Below are 21,719 nucleotides of genomic sequence, written 5' to 3'. Positions count from 1 at the left end.
GTCGAGCAAAGATCAATCTTTTAATTAGCGACTGCAATGAACTTTCCATGATGATCTTGCATGACTGCTTCGACCGTCCTTTGTAGCATGTCCACATAAAAACCCACATCAATGTTTGGCTACCGTAGCCATGTCTTGGATTGTATGAGATAATATAGCTAGTTGCTAAACATCTCACCATCATATTAATTTGAGCAACATTTTGCGTTTCTTCTTCGTGTGTCAACTTAAACGCTCACCTTAAAAAGGGAGGATATAATTATAATTCTATTTAATTTAATGTGCCAAGATCCTTCCTGTAGCGTTGTATACTGCATTGTCGTTCTTCTCTCTTCACTAGTAGAAAAAGGGCCATTTGTCCCGGTTCATAAGGGTCTTTAGTCCCGGTTTTGGAACCGGGACTAAAGGGTCGTTACTAAAGCCTACCCTCTTTAGTTCCGGTTTTTACACGAACCGGGACTAAAGGCCGTCCACGTGGCCGCTCCTGGAGCTCCACCTTTAGTCCCGGTTGATAACACCAACCGGGACTAAAGGTATTTTTGCAAAAAAAATGATTTTTTATTATTTTCTTTATTTTTTTATTTTCAAATTTCTGAATTATTTTCCAATTTAATCTCTAATCACCCCTCATCACTGCTCAATTTAATCTCTAATCTCTAATCACCCATCATCATTCCAAATCATCTAACTTCCAGGCCGGTCACCCATCCTCTCACTACTCCAGCCTGACAATAGTAAGATGTCAATCCTATTAACCCTCAGGAGTTTAGCTTGAGCATGAAATCACACATTTCACTGTTTGAGTTTGAAACTATTATTCTAAAAAACAATAATTATTTAGTAACACTAATATTTCTTCAGTAAGTAGTTTGACCAGATTTGACCAAAATTCAAAAAATTGAAACAATTATTTAGTAACACTAATATTCTTGAATAATTATGTAGTAACACTAATATTTCTTGAATAAGTAGTTTGACCATACTTTGACAATAGTTTGACCAGATTTGACCATAGTTTGACCAGATTTGACCAAAATTCAAAAAAAACTGAAATAATTATTTAGTAACACTAATATTTTTGAATAATTATTTAGTAACACCAATACTTCTTGAATAAGTAGTTTGACCATAGTTTGACCAGATTTAACAAAAATTGGAAAAAACTGAAATTTGAGCATAACTTTTTTTCCTTTTAGAATTTGAGGACTCTAAAAATTTGCAAACAGGCCAAAGGCGGTCAAAATCGGATGCGGATTTTCGTGCTGAACATTTTGATATATTATACATTTTTTTCTGACATCGTATACAAAAGTTATAGCCGTTTTACATTTTCCCTACACTTTTTGCAAAACATGTCCAAATTTAAGTTTTTAAATTTTCCTAACTAGTACATGTAATAACATAACTACATCTGGAAGGATTTTAATTTTTGAAGTTTTTATCATTTTCTTTTGCTTTTTACAAAACTGAAAAGGCGATCGGGGGGGGGGGGTAGAGTTTGAAAATGGGACCTTTAGTACCGGTTCGTGCCACGAACCGATACTAATGCCTCAAACCCCATTAGTACCGGTTGGTGGCTCGAACCGGGACTAAAGGTCTAACCTTTAATACCGGTTGGTGCCACCAACCGGTACTAATGGGCATCGCACCCTTTAGTCCCGGTTCGTGGCACCAACCGGGACTAAAGGTTCCATTTGAACTGGGACTAATGCACGTACGATGCCCTAGCCGCTCGAACCGGGACTAATGCTCACATTAGTCCCAGTTCGTAATGCAACCGGGATTAATGCTCTTTTCTAGCCGAACCAAAGCCCTGTTTTCTACTAGTGCTTGGTTGTACTTATTTCTTCTCCCACCTTAATATAATACATGGAACTCTCTTATATAGTCCAAAATACATTTAAGCTATGTTTCATTCTCGACTACAATCATTTTGTCTCATTGAATACTAAAAACAGAACTTATTTACAACACGTGGATTGAAGTAAGATGCTGAGACACATTGGGTTTCATGTAACAAGCTATTTTATCACTAGATTTCATTATTCAAAACTAAATAATTCAAAGTAAAAAACATGAGAAATGTTCAATTTGCTATTCCCCTTGTTTCATATAGATTTTTAAAAAAGTCAAGCATCACAAAGTTTGATCAAATTTGTGGAGAAAAATATTTACATCTAGAATGCCAAACTTATATCATTAGATTCATTATAAGATGAACTTTCATACTTTATATATTCTGTATTGTAGATATAAATAGTCATCTCTAATAACTTGGTCAAAGTTTTCGAAGTCTGACTTTAAAAAAAATCTATACTCACTACATTATGGAACGGAGGGAGTAAAATTTATGTTATATCATGTGCAGCTACTAAAATTCATATAAAAATATATGACCCCTTGAACTTCTAAAAGGGACAAATGTATGTCTATAGCTCACACACACTTACATTTATCGTTTGTTTAACGTTTTTCCAGAAACTCCAAGAGAAAAAAAAAGAATACAACGTGTAGTAGCTTCTGTACAATTAGCTGACATTGCACCCCCATTATTCGAAGACAACATTCCTATTACTTGAAAATATGAAATAAGCGATGGATGCATGTCATGTTGTATCGTGTACATATGTTAAACATCATAAAAAATGATGGCTTCTTGGGATAATAAACCATTTTTATGTCCATAGACATTGTTCATTTGTGTATTTCCCTCCTTTTATCCCTTTTTGTTTAGATCGGAAATGGGTAAAAGATATCCATGACTAGCTCCGGCGTTCTTTTTCTTTTGAAAGGTGGTTGTACCCACACCTCTGCATCGGTTGATACATATATTGTAAGTGCATCTAGTGCCACTTAGTGATTTTGGTGTATTGAAGATTTATAAGTTAAGGGATTAATATGTTTGTGAGTGTACACATGCTCTATAAGTCGATGAGGAGTTTAATATTTACGATGAAAGTCGACCCCCCCCCCAATGTATGTCTTCAGCTGAAGACTTTGGTTCTCCTGAAGATTTTGAAAGTGAAGAAATTTGTGTGACCTTGAAGACTTGGATATTCATGTGAGGATTATGAAGTGTGAAGACTTTTGTTTTTATAGTTTCTTTTTCTCTTTCTTGAGTCATAGGAAACACCGTATTCTTAAAGGGGGTCGAGGTAATACTAAGAAAACAGTCATAGGAAACACCGTATTCTTAAAGGGGGTCGAGGTAATACTAAGGAAACTGATTTCCAAGTGATGCTCATCTCAAAATCCTCCTACCCAATCCTTTCGAGTGAAGATGGAAATCTCATATCAGTTCAGTCAATTTCTTCAGTGACAAGACAAAGATCTTCTGGTCTCTGAGAAATTTGTTCTGACTGAGGAGTTAGGAATTCGCCAGTGCAGATTGCCTACACAGTGAGGAACATGATAGCCCTGAGGAATTTGAACCTCAAATATTTGACCGTCGCTGTGCTATGCGCCAGCTGTCCAAAATATCTACCACCTAACGATCATATCATTGAAGGGCATTTATGTCTTATCATGTCGGGCTGCTCCCTAGGCTATAAATAGCGCCCCCCCTACAACCACTAGATGGTTGGCTGCTTCGAGAGAAACTGACACTTGTCATTGAGAGCATCCCACCCTCCGAGGACTTTGAGCGAAATTCATCAAGTGAGGAAAACCCAAAACTCAAACCCAAACACCTACAAACCCAAAGTGATTGAGCATCACTGAAGAGATTGTTTCTGTGTGGAACCGACGCTTGTTATCTTTGAGGACTATGTATCCTTCAAACGGTTAGGCGTCATGGTCTGAGCATGCAAGAGGAATTGTGGATCACCGAGTGACCAAGTCTATGAAGGTTTGGAAGTCACCTGAAGACTTACCACAAGTGTTGGGCGAGGTCTGTGTGACTTCAGCTCAAGGAGAATACGGTGAGGATTGTGTGTCTGGGACTGTTTGTCCAGAACTGTGTGTCCTCGAGTTTAAATACTCAGCCGCTCCAACCAGACATACACCTGTCACGGCAGTTGGAACTGGTCTATCAAATCATTGTCTTCACCAAGCCAACTGGTTCTATTTTCTCAACCCTTTCATTTTCTCATTCATGTGTTGATGAACCTGATCATTACTGTTTGAAGACTTTAACTGAAGATTTTCTCTAATTCCTCATTCCTAATTCTTCAGTCACTTAGTCTTCAGCCTACTTTTCCTGTTATCACGCTATTTGTACTCTGTGCTTATTTTCATTTCATCATGATGACTATGCTGTTACTCTGTTCTGTTTATACCTGAATACTTATTCCGCTGCTAATGTGTCATTGCTTAGGAATTTCTTCACCTAGAAATTCCTCAGTGACGAATTTGTAAAAATCACCTACTCACTCCCCTCTAGTCGATATAACGCACTTTCATATATAGCCCTACTAGGCCTTAAAATCTAAAAACGAACTTGAGTCATTTGCGTGTGAGTTTTTTTATGGATTGTTTGAATGATTGGGAAACAATATTTTTTCAAAGGACACGTGCTTCCGAGCACATCAAGGAGTTCTTTACAGCCACCAATAAGTACAAGATACAAGAAGGAGGTCGATTAACTAGGTCGATTAACTGGAGACCACATTGTCCGGGCACCTTTTTTCTAGCTGGCGAGCTACATAATTTTCTTTAGGAAAGAATTCGAAGGTCACATTCGCCAACTCTTGGGCCAAAGTAGCATGGTGTTCAAAGATGGCTACCACACTTCCAGCAGACACTGCGAATCACCATTGTCTCAATCAGCGAAACACTTATTATCATGCTCACAAGAAATCTGAACCTTGATCTTGGTAAGCTTCCACTTTCACATTGTTGTTTAACAGTATTAAAGCTTTCGAATTTGATTCAGATGAGCGGATTTGTAGTGGTGGAACTTCTAGCTGTGCAGAACTCACTAAGAGCAGTCCACTTCAATCGCAAGTGTTTTGATGACTCCGGGGCATAAATCTTTTCCGAATCCCCTGTCTGCTAGTGAAATTGTGCAACCATTGTTGTTCAGACAGGCCTGCAAAGAATAAAAGACCACTCAGGAAATAATTATGGTCAATCAAATCTAGATATGATTATTAGTGATAATCGAGATATAATTATCAAACAACTCATAAGGAATGTGTGGTGCCCATTATTCAAAAGCAGAAAAATGTGCATGGTGGCTTCTAAATGGAAAATTAAAACTTCCTAGATGTCTAATCTAATCCTAGTTGCTTCATCACGGCGGTCTGTAAATGCAGGACTGACAGTCATCGAACTGGAAGACTGAATTCATGCACACTCCTAAAAAAGTTAGATTTATGGTTCCCGAGTCCTGAGACTAGCAATTCAGAATCATGTGCATTTTCACATCAAGAAGCTGCAAAATGCTACCTTCTTAACAACAGATAGAGAGTCTGGGTGGTGGCAGCTTCCTTGTTGGTAGGATCTGCAAGTTCCACTAGGGTCTCCGAAGCTCGCAAAGTTAACTGAAGAGATAATTTTGCCCTTGGGGCAAGACAATTGTGCTTCGGATGCAACTCCGTCGTCTGACATATTTTTATCCCAGGTTTCCATGTCAGCAATAGAAGGATAGTTCTCCGATACAAAGGAGCAAACACTTGTTGCAACTCTTCTTGAGAATGTGATCTTTGTTGGATCCCCACCCTGCTCCTCAAAAACCACGAGGGTGTTCTCCGATGGGTGAAACCATGACCTTGGGACATGGTACCTGACCATAGATAAACGAGAAGTATGAGACACAAGAGAATAATGGCAGAACATGCTTAATTAGGATGTGAGCTCAGCAGTGCCAAATATCGTCACATTACCATCGTTGAGTTGGCTTCCCACATCCAGTCCTGCAGTTGTTTGGGGAAAATTGCCCTCTATAGTTGCAGTTGGGAGTGCACCTATCATCAGAAGAACTAGTCCTAAGCCAGTACCTCCCTATGGCATTTCCATTCAACCACGCCAGACCTTTCCCCATAGACTGCATGTCTAACCCAATTGGATCATCTCCTTGTGGAACATCAACATTTACCTAGTAGTAGTATTTTGGATTAGTATACACATAGTAGGACATGAAGGAATTATCAAGAATAAAGATGGTAGAACATTACCTTGTACCATGTCAAAGGTTGATCCTTTGGTGGCTCAGATTGTTGCCTCCACCTTTGGTTATTCCCTTGATCAGGTTTGAACAAACTGTAGCGTTCGCCTTCCAACCCAATCTACAAACAAATACATGAAGGAAGCATAGATGAACACCTGTCTCGATTATCTCAAATTCTAGACATAAAAACTCAGGATTGAAACATATAGGTGGATACAGAAATAGCAAAGGCATAAGTACCACAACTTCCATCATGTACTTGTATATTAAGTTCTCACTAGAAATTTCATATGAAGAATCTTGATGGGAATACCTTGTATGCCCAATTATTTGAAGATAAGTCTATGGTTCCATTTTCCATTCCAGAGATGTTCACAGTTGTAAGGCCTGCTCCTACCCATTCATAACGGGCTCCTGCATTCTTAGAAAGTACACAGTTCCAAACAGATAAGCACTTTTAACTTCAAGTGACCTCAGCTAACCGATAGTAGTTTCATATATAAATTGTGTAGAATTGTGGATATCTACGTGACACATCACATATGTATGCACATAAAACAACATGGGCATATAAATAACATCATGCATACTAGTATGATACAATTTAATCATTTATTAAAGTAGACACTTACTTGCAATCCAACAGTCATACTCAATAGTGCAATTTCATTCTTCCCAGTCTTCAAGTTGATGGGCATTTGCACACTGAAACTTGATTTTGAGCCATTACCAAATGCACTACCTGAGAAAGACATCTACAAAACGTAAGTGCAATGACACGACAACTTAAATTGAAGAGGCTATAAATTGTAAGAAACCAGTATGTAAAGGTGGGAGACACACTGCTGGACAATGTAGGATTCAACAACCCTTCAAAAAAAGTCACGTTCATGCTAATGTAAACAAGCGCTCTGCTTCTTAAGGATCCATATAGGATCATTAAAACTTCAGAAACATCCTAGCAAACGTCCAGTCAAAGATGTTGATGCTAATGTAAACAATTGCTTTACTTCTTAAGGATCCATATAGGATGAATTAGAACTTTAGAAACATACCATCAAACGTCCACTCAAAGATATTACAACCCCGCCCGGACTTAACTGTCGCTGAAATGAGTGTATCAATGCGTCTGGAAACACCCACTCCAGCGACAGTTAATTTCGGACGGAGGGAGTACTATATATGGTTTCTCAGCATAAAGTAAAGAGAACATAACAGACCTACAAGCATATCATTCAGGAAAGCATGAACACCATGGCCTTTGGAGTCGATATTAAGAATTGGATGCTTCCCACTTGCCGGGTAACTTGTGTCTACCTTAAAACTGCAAAAAATAATATAAAAAATCAGTAGAGTACAACACTTAATTGCATAGGATGGTTGAAATAAACATAAATAAATAATACTAAGACCTCTCATCTTTGGTTGATACCAGGCTTACCAACATATTCAAAGCATGAATGCATACATGATACATAAAATAGTTCTATTATTAGACCAACCTTGTTGTGTGCCACAGGTAGTCAGTAGAGTCTTTTGTCGTATTAATATGGTCCACAAATCCATTTCGTATGAAGTCATTTTTATCCCAAATACCAATTTTCTCCGTGAAAATGCTCCACTGCTCAGGTTTCGATGATTGCAAAGTTTCCGGAGCCATGTCGACTATCGAAGTTTGAGATCGAACCTAAAGATGATCAATCATCAAACTGGAGTTATAAGTAAGAAAAGGTGGCGTGCTAGATATTCTGTTTCTCAGTTAGGCGTTGAATAATCTTATGTTGGCATTATACTTTTATCCTTTTGAAATCCGATGTAACTTTTTGTTTCATCTTATGAGAAGGATATTATCCATTTCACTGACAAGGCTAAATGTGTTTTTTTTCTTCTGAAAATTATCAAAAGGAAAATCAAATACCTTCGCAGTATTGTAAACCACACTCTTGCAGTCAGGTAGGATGCTAACTGACCAGGCGGGAAGATCATATTTTCTCTTCCTAAAAGTGACAACTTTGTCCTTTTCTGAGTCAATGTTAGACAGGAATGCAACACATCCTCCCGAGTGATCGGTGTAAACATCGGCCTGCAAGCAAAAGTTGACACTATTCATTTCACGAGGCATCAGTCATCAGAGGAACATATTTGACATACTAGCTTGATAGAATATTTTTAGAACACAAATATCACGTATAACCCAATAGAGAACAAAATTCTTACCTCTTGTTGAGGCCCAAGAGAAAATGATGTTGAGTTACCGTAAAGCAGACTATGTTCACACAATTTTATGGATTTGTGAAGCTCCCTCAGATGTGCCCATTTTGGAAGCCTCCTAAGGCCTGGAATTCAGATCAACGAACAATTTCAAGATGGTACTAAGCCTAAGATTATCGAGGAATGGATAAGAAAAATATAGCCTAACCATATTCATCAATTGGTGCATCATAGTCATAGCTAGTAGTAATGAACGGCCCTCCAGTAGTGCGGCCAAAGTTTGTTCCACCATGGTACTTAAAAAGGATAATGCAAATTTGGTCAATTTTCACTAGGATGAAATTATCAGCATTTCCGCTACTAACTGAATATGATTTCAGATGCTTGGTAGTAATTATCAGGAAAAAATAGTGTCTCTATCAAGTTCGAAGATGAGATGTGTGATCCATTGTAACGTTAGAAACTTAAAATGTGAGTAAAGTTAGAACATGTTTTTGTAGAACCAAGTTAGAACATGAAGTGTGCGCAAGGGGGTACCACATAGTAATTCTGAACGGTGCCACCTTTTCCAAAGAAACGCGCAACAGAAAATGCGACATCCTCAGGGGGTCTGTGGGGATTAGCTTCACCAAAATTCTGGAACCTAAATAGAAATGGAAATAAAAAAAGCAAGGGCTTATTTCCTTTTGCTTTTTGAGAAAATAAAAAGTGATGTAGTACATAATTTTCCTCTTTTTTGGTGTGTTAACAATAGCAGAAGTGATTCTAAACTGTAAACAGTTACCATCCTGGCCAATTCTCTGTCCAAATTTTTGGCTTGGTTGGCGAATTTGGCGTGAATTGATCGCAATAGAATGAATTGCAGGTGTTTATCTGCAAATTGTCACTTGCATCAAATCAATATATCAGACAAAAAACATCTAGCACTGAACTACCAAAAAATAGTACTACGTCTGAACTACCAAGCGCATGCATGTATAGATGCCAAAATGATGCTGATAGCATAACCATGACTGAATAAATTACCAAGACATAACCATGCAGCAGAAGTTGTATGTCACAGAGTCGCAAAAAAAGTTTTATGTGACTAGTAAGTTACAACTACCAACGATATGCTGTTTAGTTTTTGGCTTTTCCCTATCATAATTAACAGTTGCAGTTTGGGTGATGGTAATGCTGCCGGTGCATACGACAGGAGGCACTAAACGCCAGAAACTAACCACATGATCAGGGGCGTCGGACTGCTGGCACATGATCCAAGGGACGCCCGTGTTCTGAGCCAGAGCCATACTAGCCGCCCACGCTGCGTATGCCTTGCCGCCAGCCCCGTATGCTTGTTCGGTACCTTCATACTCATTTTCAATCTGCAACGCACAAGTCCAGCCTCATCCTGTGCAATTGTGAGGAGCATGTATTGCAAAGCTGATTGAATCGTGACCTGAGCTAGGATGATGTGCCCGCCCTGGGAGGCGAAGAACCGCTCCTTCTTCATCATGTCCACGATTTTCGTCGTGAAGCTCTTCATGTGAGACTGCATCCATAAGAGAGAAAAATTTCGCTAGGTTTATCAGTTCTTCGCCCAAACCGGCGAAGTTACCACAAAACATTGCAGAATTCACAAGCCACAGTCACCTTGAATGGCTCGTTGTTCGTCCGGAACACCGTCCCCGGAATGTAATGCAGCCACACCGGCAAGCCCCTAAAATCCTCCAAAAAAGGTTGACAGGTACACCAGAGAAACAAAATGACAGTAAATATGTAAGGGAAAGAATCGGACCCGAAGTTCCACTCGCCGGCGACGAAGGGGCCGATGCGCAGAATCAGGAAGAGCCCGGCGTCCTTGACGACCCTCGCGAACTGCACCAGATCGAACCGGTCCTCGAAGTAGTACTACAATCCATTCAGCAATCCCACATAAAAAAAAACACGAACGGACTAAATGCAGCACGAAAATTTGAAGACGCTCGGGCGCGGCGAGCGGACCTTGCCGGGGGCGGTCTCGTGGCCGTTCCAGAAGACGTAGGTCTCGATGCAGTCGGCGCCGCCGTCCTTGGCCTCCGCCACCAGCTTGGGCCACATCTGCGAACAATCGAAGTTACTGTTACTGCCGCCACAGTGCCAATGCTAGTGCGTGAGCTGGGATGGCAGGGGCGTACCGCGGGCACGCTGCGCGGGTAGTGGATGGAGGTGGAGATGAGAAGGCGCCGGCGGCCCGAGATGATGAGGGAGCGGTGGTCGTACGTCACACCGGAGACTGCAGCCGCGGCGACGACGAGCAACGCATGCAGCAGCAGGAGCAAGGGGAGCAGCCGGCCGGCGGCGGTGGCCATGGCTGGAGTCGAGGTCGAGGTGGTGCCGTAGCAGTGTGTTTAGGCAGTACGGCGCGGCGGTGGTGGTATAAATAGTGGGTGCGGTGGTGGCAGTGTCCGAGGGGATTCGAGGGGCGGAGGGAAGAGAGGGAGACGCCGCGCCGTGGCGGCGGGGTCTCTCGGTACGGTGTGCCGTGGCAACTGTGCAACGGGCAGTTTCACACTTTACACCATATCCTACAGAGTCCAGAGTTCGCTCACTGACGTACTCGCGAAGAAGAAAATCGGCCACGGCCACGCATTCACGTACGTCACACTGCTGGATGGCGCCAGGTGATGGCCGGCCAGACCGCGCCATGGACAAGAGTACGCGACGTCGCGTTCGCCGTTCGGCGCTCGGGCGCTCCGTGGGTGATGCGCTGCTGCATAGTCCAAGCAGAGCAGTGAAGCAGCCACGCCTCCACGGCGACCGCCCCCTTTCCTTTTCTTTTTCTAGCTGGATTTCTCACATATTTTAATTTTATTTGTGAATGAATTTAGAAAAAGTTCATGATTTAAAAGAAGTTTATGAAATTAAAAAAAATGTTTACAAATTGAAAAGATGTTGGTGACTTTTTAAATAATCATGAATTTCAAAAAACATGAATTTCAAAAAAAATTATAAATTTTAAAATTATCAGTAAAGGTGCTTGCGCATTTTACAAAAAAAATCCCATGAATTTGAAAAATATGGTCACAATGTTTAAAAATGTTGATGAATTAAAAACTGCTTGCATATTTATTAATTTTCGAATAAGTTCCCAAAATTTTTAAAAAAATGGCAATTTTTGAAAGATACCACGAATTTAGAAAAAATGGGGAAAAATAAAAAAAATGATAAACAAGCAATAGAAAACACAAAAAGGAAAAAACTAGTCAAGTGGAGGTTCCCAAAACCAATGGGGAAAGCACCACACAAAAACCAAGTGGGCCGACCCATTGCCTCGCGCACGCCGGGAGGCTAGGGGCGGGGGCGACAGTTGTCGGCCTACGCAGGGAATGATATTCACCACCGTGGAGCGTGGAGCAAGCTGTCACCGCGTATATGATCTAAGTCAGACATGGGCTCACCGTATCGGCTATAGTCACTACGACTACCAAGCTCCCTAGAAAGAGTCTTGTGGTGCATTGGATGCGGGTACTTTGAGGCCCGACTGTAAGTGGGTGGTCCAATTGTGTAGGGAAGTTGGACCCACTTACAGATATTCATCGCTAAGTCGACTCTTTGCGTCTCAGGTTTCAACATTTGTACAAAAGTAACGAGGAGAAAAGGTTGCAGGATTGCAGCGGATGGGGGTGAGATGCGGGATGTGGGAGTGCTCCCCGCACTGCTGATTTGGTAGAATATGCAACCGACCATTACAAAAAAAAATTGGCCTTGTTGAAGGTTTGACTTATGGAAGAAGTAAACCAAGAAGAAATCGAGAAAGTGATTAATAGGATGAGTTGCAGGTTATGATGGCTTCCCTGTATAATTCAATCAAACATGTTGGGGCATTCTTAAGGATGACGTCATTGTTGGGAAACATTTTTCACCTATATATATTTATCAAAAATATCTGGTATTACCCGATATTCACTAAAACCCTTCCGGTTACCCCGAAACGCTTTCGGATCCTCTCGGAACTATTCTTAATATTAATGAAACAATTCCACGAATATATTCTCATCACTCCCATCCTACTAACACTCAACATATCGTGATTTCCTTAAGCTTGTGACCCCGTAGGTTCGGTAACTCATAGACATGAACGAAACTGTTCGTGCAATGACCGACAACGAGACCGTGGACGTCCATATCGATCCCTATGAGCACAAGAATGATACTCGAGTGAACTTATGGTTATCATGTGATATTCCCTGTGCTTCGGGATATTTCACAAAAGCTGGGATGCATCGTTATCCTCCTGAGTCATCACTATATATGCTCACTATACCGAAATCCTCGTTACCGGTTTTGTTCTTCTTTCTCGTTATTGTGTTCCGGCATCTGCGTGACGTAGTCACATGTGTTTGGACAGACGATGATGGATGCCATCACACTGAGAGGGACCTAAGAATATCTCTCCATCCTCGGAGGAGCAAATCCCACTCTCGAGCTATCTAGTCCCTTGTCAAACTTTTTGGTGAACATGTAAGTTGTCGTTATGGTCACTGTGTTACAAGTGACATTTGAGCAACCCCAAAGCCCACTGTATGGTAAGAAGTGACTACGATACTCTCATGGTCTAAGGAGAAAAATCACAAGTTAACACTCTGTGTTATTATAATTGATTACAGACGATATAGTCTCAATTCATAACAAACAAGTTTCGGTCGATTCAATATGATTGTTCTTCAAACGTCATAATCTCAATGTTTTTTAGGACTATCGTTACACTTAACGATATCCTAAGATCCGAAAAACATGATCACCAACAACACTTGAGCTAGTCTTAGAGGCGAGACTAGAAACTTTTATTTTATCTGTTTATCATTTTTCACGTGCATATGAGTTTTCCACTGAATTTCTTATTCAAGATATAACAGTTATAGCATGAAATATGAACACTTAATTATGAATATGGAAATATAATAATACAATATTATTGCCTCTAGGGCATATTTTCAACAGTCATGATGTCTACTTTATGAGGTCCATGTTGGTAGGTTCGATTTGAGCATGATTAACTTTGGAATCATTACTCTGGTACCAAAGGGAGCTAATGCAGATACTATTCAAAAAATATAGAACAATTTGTATGTTGTCTATTCTGCTAAAAAGCTTTTCCAGAACCCTTAATGAAAATGTGAGCCTTATATGCACAAACTCATTTCAACATGTCAGATTGCTTTCATTAAAGGAAGAAATATCATGGTTGGTGTTATGTCTTTGCATGAAATTCTCCACGAGTCTAGAAGAAGGAAACAACAAAAGGGTGGTCCTAAAATTGTATTTTGAAAAAGCATATGATAAGGTTAACTAGGAGTTTCTCTTTCATTACATTGAGGAAAAATGGTTCAATGACACTTGGATGGGCTAGTTTAAGAACATTGTTGAGGGAGGAACTCTCAATGTCAAGTTGAGTGATGTGGCTGGGAGAACTTTTGGCAGCCATAAAGGTGTTAAACCGGGGGGGGGGGGGTCCTTTGTCTCCCTTCCTGTTTAATGTGGCTGCCAATTGTCTGTAAAAAATGGTGCATCTAGGTCAAAGCACTGGACAAATCAATGGGTTGATCCCTCACCTGACGGAAAGAGGGGTGGCTATTCTTCAGTATGTTGATGATATAATCATGTTCATACATGATGACTTGAACATTGTGCAAAACATAAAACTGCTTCTCTATATGTTTGAGCAAATGTCTTCATTAAAAATTCCTGGAAAGTGAAGTGTAGATGGTGTTGTATGATGAGAAAAGCCTGATGTATATTGATATTTTTAACTGTCAAATGGGTTCTTCGCCAGCTGCATGCTAATTATAAATTTTGGCATGTATAAAAGATTGGAAGGATGAGAAACTGGTACTTTATCCATTGGGGGTAGGGTAATAAGAATAAAAATAATGCATGTGTGGTATTTCTCCATGTACATATTTCCAAAAAAACAAATATAGGGGGCATGGAAAAGGCTATGAGGCGACTTTTATGGCAAGGCTCTAGTAAGAAGATAAAATATCATAGTGTAAGATGGCTGGTGGTGTGTAGACCCAAGAAGACAGGAGGTCTGGAAATTCATAATCTAGAGAAGTTTAATGTTAGTCTGTTATGAAAATGGTGGTGGACCCATGATCCAGAGAAGGGATGTGGCAAAAATTAGTGAGGGAAAAATATAAGATTGATAGAGGGATTTATAAAATACATGGTACAATGAATGACTCACCATGTTGGGCTGATCTAATAAAAATCAAAGATCTGTGCCTTAAGGGGAGAAAAATGAAAGTTGGTAATGGGATTTTTGGGGTGATAAATGATGAAGTAATAAGCCTCTATAGTTTATTTTTCCTGGCCTATTTCAACTGTGCAATGAATGGAAGAAGGCAGTTAAAAATGAATGATACCAGTAGGACAATGACACTCAGGAGATGGCTGAATGAGCAAGGTTGTTACAGGATCTGAGAGATTTATTTGGGAAGGATAAGGTTATCCCAGGAGTATGACACTCCCATTAGGCAATGTAACAGTAAAGGAAGGTGTTTCTAAAACAAGGTGTTGCTGCTCTATAAAGGACAACGTTGGAGCTATTGGGGACATAGCATGCAATTTCAAAAAAAATCCTATGATCACGCAATATCTATCTAGGAGATGCATAGCAATGAGAGGGGAAGAGTGTGTACACATACCCTCGTACTTCTTCGCGATTGATGTAGTCGAACTTCTTCGTGATCCAACGGATCCAAGTACCGAACGTACGACACCTCCATGTTCAGCACACGTTCAACTCAATGAAGTCCCTCGTGCTCTTGATCCAGTTGAGGACGAGGGTGAGTTTAGTCAGCATGACGGCGTGGCGACGGTGATGATGATGTTACCGGTGCAGGGCTTTGCCTAAGCACTATGTCGATATGGCCGAGGTGTGTAACTGTGGAGGGGGCACCGCACACGGCTAAGAGAAGACTTGGTGTGTTCTAGGGTGCCCCCCTGCCCCCGTATATAAAGGAGGGAGGAGAAGGAGGCCGGCCCTAGAGGGGGCGCGCCAAGGGGGGGGGAGTCCTACTTGGACTCCCGGTCCAAGTAGGATTCGCCCCCCCTTTCCTATTCCATCTAGGAGAAGGAGGAAGGGGAAAGAAGGGAGAAGGAAGGAGAGGGGGTGCCGCCCCCTCCTAGTCCAATTCGGACCAGCCCACGAGGGGCGCGTGGCCACCCCTTGTGGCCCTTCTCTCCTTTCCCCTAAAGCCCATTAAGGCCCAATAACTCCCCAGGGGGGGTCCGGTAACCTCCCGGTACTCCGGAAAAATACCATTCCGATGTCCGAATATAGCCTTACAATATATCAATCTTTATGTCTCGGCCATTTCGAGACTCCTCATCACGTCTGTGATCTCATCCAGGACTCCGAACAAACTTCGGTCATCAACTTCCTGATGCCCAATATGTAAGCAACTTCACCGAGGTCTTTCTTTGAAAATCTCCTTTCAAACTCTCCTTTATGCTTTCCAGAAAATTCTACATCATTTTTGATCAACAATATGTCATTCACATATACTTATCAGAAAGGTTGTATGCTCCCACTCACTTTCTTGTAAATACAGGCTTCACCGCAAGTCTATATAAAACTATATGCTTTGATCAACTCATCAAAGCATATATTCCAACTCCGAGATACTTGCACCAGTCCATAGATGGATCGCTAGAGCTTGCACACCTTGTTAGTACCTTTAGGATCGACAAAACCTTCTGGTTGCATCATATACAACTCTTCTTTAAGAAATATCCATTTAAGGAATGCAATTTTTGACATCCATTTGCCAGATTTCATAAAATATGACAATTGCCAACATGATTCGGACAGATTTAAGCATCGCTACAGTTGAGAAAATCTCATTGTAGTCAACACCTTGAACTTGTCGAAAACCTTTTACGACAAGTCGAGCTTTGTAGATAGTAACACTACTATTAGCCTCCATCTTCCTCTTGGAGATCTATTTATTTTCTATGGCTTGCCGATCATCGGGCAAGTCCACCAAAGTCCACACTTTGTTCTCATACATGGATCCCATCTCAGATTTCATGGCCTCAAGCCAGTTCGCGGAATCTGGGCTCATCATCGCTTCCTCATAGTTCGTAGGTTCATCATGGTCTAGTAACATGACTTCCAGAATAGGATTACTGTACCACTCTGATGCGGACCGTACTCTGGTTGACCTATGAGGTTTGGTAGTAACTTGATTTGAAGTTTCATGATCATCATCATTAGCTTCTTCACTAATTGGTGTAGGAATCACTGGGACTGATTTCTGTGATGAACTACTTTCCAATTCGGGAGAAGGTACGATTACCTCATCAAGGATCTGCTTTCCTCCCACTCACTTCTTTCGAGAGAAACTCCTTCTCTAGAAAGGATCCATTCTCAGCAACGAATATCTTGCCTTCAGACATGTGATAGAAGATGTACCCAACAGTTTCTTTTGGATATCCAATGAAGACGTATTTCTCCGATTTGGGCTCGAGCTTATCAGGTTTAAGCTTTTTCACATAAGCATCGCAGCCCCAAACTTTAAGAAATGACAACTTAGGGTTGTTGCCAAACCACAGTTCATACGGTGTCATCTCGATGGATTTTGACGGTGCCCTGTTTAACGTGAATGCAGTTGTATCTAATGCATAATCCCAAAACGATAGTGGTAAATCAGTAAGAGACATCATAGATCACACCATATCTAATAAAGTGTGGTTACGACGTTCGAACACACCATTATGCTATGGTGTTCCAGGTGGCGTGCGCTGTGAAACTATTCCACATTGTTTTAAATGAAGGTCAAACTCATAACTCAAATATTCACCTCCATGATCAGATAGTAGAAACTTTATTTTCTTGTTACAATGATTCTCCACTTCACTCTGAAATTCTTTGAACTTTTCAAATGTTTCAGACTTGTGTTTCATTAAGAAGATATACCCATATGTGCTCAAATCATCTGTGAAGGTCAGAAAATAATGATACCTGCCACGAGCTTCGACACTCATCGGACCGCATACATCGGTATGTATTATTTCCAATAAGTCATTAGCTTGTTCCATTGTTCCAGAGAACGGAGTTTTAGTCATCTTGCCCAAAAGGCATGGTTCGCAAGTATCAAATGATTCATAATCAAGTGATTCCAAAAGCCCATCAGCATGGAGTTTCTTTATGCGCTTTACACCAATATGACCTAAACGGCAGTGCCACAAGTATGTTGCACTATCATTATCAACTTTGCATCTTTTGGCATCAATATTATGAATATGTGTATCACTACGATCGAGATTCAATAAACCATCAACATTGGGTGTATGACCATAGAAGGTTTTATTCATGTAAATAGAATAACAATTATTCTTTGTCTTAAATGAATAACCGTATTGTAATAAAAATGATCTAATCATATTCATGCTTTAACGCAAACACCAAATAACATTTATTTGGGTTCAACTCTAATCCCGAAAGTATATGGGGTGTGCGATGATGATCATATCAATCTTGGAACCACTTCCAACATACATCGTCACTTCACCCTCAACTAGTCTCTATTTATTCTGCAACTCCTGTTTTGAGTTACTAATCTTAGCAACTGAACAAGTATCAAATACCCAGGGGTTACTACGAGCACTGATAAGGTACACATCAACAACATGTATATCAAATATACCTTTGTTCACTTTGCCATCCTTCTTATGCACCAAATATTTGGGGTAACTCCGCTTCCAGTGACCATTGATACGTCTCCAACGTATCTATAATTTTTTATTGTTCCATGCTATTATATTACCCCTTTTGGATGTTTATGGGCTTTATTATACACTTTTATATTACTTTTGGGACTAACCTATTAACCGGAGGCCCAGCCCATATTGCTGTTTTATTGCCTGTTTTAGTATTTCGAAGAAAAGGAATATCAAGCGGAGTCCAAACGGAATGAAACCTTCGGGAGCGTGATTTTTAGGAAGAATATGATCCGGGAGACTTGGAGTTCACGTCAAAAGATCCTCGAGGAGGCCACGAGATAGGGGTGTGTGCCCACCCCCTGGGCGCGCCCTACCCTCTCGTGGGCCCCTTGAGGCTCCCCCGACCGACTTCTTTCGCCTATATAAGCCTACGTACCCTAAAAACATCAGAAAAGAAGATAGATTGGGAGTTCCGGCGCCGGAAGCCTTTGTAGCCACCAAAAATCTCTCGGGAGCCCGTTCCGGCACCCTGCCGGAGGGGGGAATCCCTCACCGGTGGCCATCTTCATCATCCCGGGGCTCTCCATGATGAGGAGGGAGTAGTTCACCCTCGGGGCTGAGGGTATGTACCAGTAGCTATGTGTTTGATCTCTCTCTCTCTCTCTCGTGTTCTCTCTATGGCACGATCTTGATGTATCGCGAGCTTTGCTATTATAGTTGGATCTTATGATGTTTCCCCCCCTCTACTCTCTTGTAATGGATTGATTTTTCCCTTTGAAGTTATCTTATCGGATTGAGTCTTTAAGGATTTGAGAACACTTGATGTATGTCTTGACGTGCTTATCTGTGGTGACAATGGGATATCATGTGCCACTTGATGTATGTTTTGGTGACCAACTTGCGGGTTCCGCCCATGAACCTATGCATAGGGGTTGGCACATGTTTTCATCTTGACTCTCCGGTAGAAACTTTGGGGCACTCTTTGAAGTACTTTGTGTTGGTTGAATAGATGGATCTATTGTGTGATGCATATCGTATAATCATGCCCACGGATACTTGAGGTGACAATGGAGTATCTAGGTGACATTAGGGTTTTGGTTGATTTGTGTCTTAAGGTGTTATTCTAGTATAAACTCTATGATAGATTGAGCGGAAAGAATAGCTTCATGCTATTTTACTACGAACTCTTGAATAGATAGAATAGAAAGGATAACTTTGAGGTGGTTTCGTACCCTACCATAATCTCTTCGTTTGTTCTCCGCTATTAGTGGCTTTGGAGTGACTCTTTGTTGCATGTTGAGGGATTGTTATATGATCTATCTATGTTATTATTGTTGAGAGAACTTGCACTAGTGAAAGTATGAACCTTACGCCTTGTTTCCTATCATTGCAATACCGTTTACGCTCACTTTTATCACTTGTTACCTTGCTGTTTTTACAATTTCAGATTACAAATACCTTTATCTACTATCCATATTGCACTTGTATCACCATCTCTTCGCTGAACTAGTGCACCTATACAATTTGCCATTGTATTGGGTGTCTTGGGGACACAAGAGACTCTTTGTTATTTGGTTGCAGGGTTACTTGAGAGAGAACATCTTCATCCTATGCCTCCCACAGATTGATAAACCTTAGGTCATCCACTTGAGGGAAATTTGCTACTGTCCTACAAACCTCTGCACTTGGAGGCCCAACAACGTCTACAAGAAGAAGGTTGTGTAGTAGACATCAACCATTTCCTTTGCGGTAGAAGCACTTAGTTTCAGGCTTAAGTCCAGTTTTGGGCTTCTTCACGGGAGTGACAACTTGCTTGCCATTCTTCTTGATGTTCCCTTTCTTTCCCTTTGCCCTTTTCTTGAAACCAGTGATCTTGTTTAATCATCAACACTTGATGCTTTTTCTTGATTTCTACCTTCGTTGATTTCAGCATCACGAAGAGCTCGGGAATCGCTTTTGTAATGCACTACAAAAAATACACTTCTGTGATGATACGTGTTTGTCACAGTAGGTCGCATTTTCTGTCATGCACGTACATCCATGACGATTTTATGATAGAATCAAGATAGTCATAACTGTGCTGTCGTAGAAGTGTTCCATGACATTACCAAAATTATCATCACGGTAGTGTCCACTTCCATGACGATAAATCGCGCGTCACAGAAGTGCTTTCGTCAAGGTTGACCGACACGTGGCATCCACCGTAACGGAATGCTGTTAAGCTATCAGGTCCGGTTTTGGATCCGATAACCCGTTAACAGCCCTGGCCAATGGGGATTTTCCACGTGTAAAATCATCATTGGCTGGAGGAAACACGTGTCGGCTCACCGTTGGGACAGATGTAATCCACTCATTGGACCCAAGGCGCATATGATACGTCGACACGTGGCACGGCCCAACAGGGACCATTCCTGTGAAAAGGCTGGCCCGTTTGACTTGGTTAAAAGGTGGTGGGCCGGCCCACGGAAAGCCTGTTAACGGCCTGTCCGCATATAGCCCATTTACAACCCGCTAACCCAGGGCCTGTTACGCCCTATCCAAATTAGGCCCAGTAGCGTCATCTGGGCCGTCCAATATGATTCCAGCCCATTTTAACTTCCGGCCCATGTGTGGCCCATGACTTCTTTCGGCCCATATGAGGCCCTTTGTAACTCTTGGCCCATTAACGGCCCGTGGTGAAACTGGCCCGTAACGAACAGTGTATCACTTTATACCCATTAATGGCCCATTATTCCACTGGGCCGTTTCCAGCCCAATTTATCTTTTGGCCTTCTCAGGGCCCATTTATTCTTGGGCTCATTTGCAGCATTCGGTTACTTACGGTTCGTTACTATCATTTTCTGCTTGTGGGCCAAATTCAGCCCGTCGTTATAGTCGGCCTGTTTGTGGACCGTTAATACGTTGGGTCGATTTCATGTCAAAAAAAACCCGTTGGGCTGTTTTCATACAGTTATCAAATATGGCCTATTAACGGCCCATTATGGTCCATGAATAGTATGGCCCATGATTGGTGAAATGATGATACGCCCCGTAGAAGGCCCATGGATCCTACGGCCCATAGAAGGCCCATGGACCCTACGGCCCGTAGAAGGCCCATGGATCCTATGGCCCGTACAGAAGGCCAATGGATCCTACGCCCGTAGAAGGCCCATGGATCATACGGCCCACAAGAGGCCCATGGTTACAATAGTCCGTGTGCTGCCATGATTATTTTGGCCTAGTTACCAAAAATAGGCTATTGTGGCCACTAGAAAAACACAGAAAAAGAATTGCAGTGACTACAAGCAAACAACTAAACAAGACAATGAGGAAATAAATAAGCAAGCAATTAATGCTAGCCTATTACCTCTATTACACATATTACATCCACTGGGCATCAAAGTTCGCCACCAGTGCAAATATAGGGAACAAAGCAGCATATTACATACACTGGCCACCAAAATTGGCCACCAGTGCAAATAAACACGACAGCAAAACAAGAGCATAACTGAAACAACTTCAGAAGAGCTCAAGAAGCGTTATCCTGGGTATCCACCATGCTGGCAATAAGCTTAGCAAGCTTATTAGCTTTGTCCTGTTTGGCGCTAAAATCCTCCAATGATTGCTGTTGCACCAGAAAGTATGCATCTGAATGCTCCAGGGACTTCCGCAGTCCTTCCGCTTCTTGTCGCATCATAGCTGATCGATGTCTTTCAGCTTGTAGTTGAGA

At 41.4% G+C, this 21,719-nt stretch overlaps 1 protein-coding gene across 2 annotated transcripts; it reads right to left on the bottom strand.

The window, feature by feature from the left end:
• Positions 1-4,465: 4,465 nt before the first annotated feature.
• On the bottom strand, positions 4,466-10,866 carry LOC123071601 (beta-galactosidase 3). 2 transcript variants are annotated; one of them, XM_044495183.1, is made up of 19 exons: positions 10,477-10,854; positions 10,304-10,399; positions 10,098-10,210; positions 9,953-10,019; positions 9,759-9,851; positions 9,541-9,684; positions 9,105-9,193; positions 8,858-8,963; positions 8,529-8,616; positions 8,327-8,445; positions 8,028-8,192; positions 7,612-7,796; positions 7,330-7,433; positions 6,742-6,851; positions 6,423-6,530; positions 6,117-6,227; positions 5,826-6,037; positions 5,389-5,725; positions 4,466-5,029 (listed from the first exon to the last, which is right to left on the bottom strand). In XM_044495183.1, exons 1-19 carry the CDS (start codon positions 10,648-10,650, stop codon positions 4,919-4,921), a joined length of 2,532 nt encoding a protein of 843 aa, XP_044351118.1. In that variant the 5' UTR covers positions 10,651-10,854; the 3' UTR covers positions 4,466-4,918. The 2 variants fall into 2 exon arrangements, 1 of the variants encoding a protein (XP_044351118.1); XR_006434443.1 differs by lacking the exon at positions 4,466-5,029 and having other exon boundaries at positions 5,420-5,725; positions 6,423-6,523; positions 10,477-10,866.
• Positions 10,867-21,719: the final 10,853 nt, after the last annotated feature.

This window comes from Triticum aestivum, chromosome 3B (genome assembly GCF_018294505.1).
Source record: "Triticum aestivum cultivar Chinese Spring chromosome 3B, IWGSC CS RefSeq v2.1, whole genome shotgun sequence".
Classification (NCBI taxonomy): domain Eukaryota; kingdom Viridiplantae; phylum Streptophyta; class Magnoliopsida; order Poales; family Poaceae; genus Triticum; species Triticum aestivum.
The sequence above is the reverse complement of the archived record's forward strand: the minus strand, read 5'-3'. Positions and strand labels throughout refer to the sequence as shown.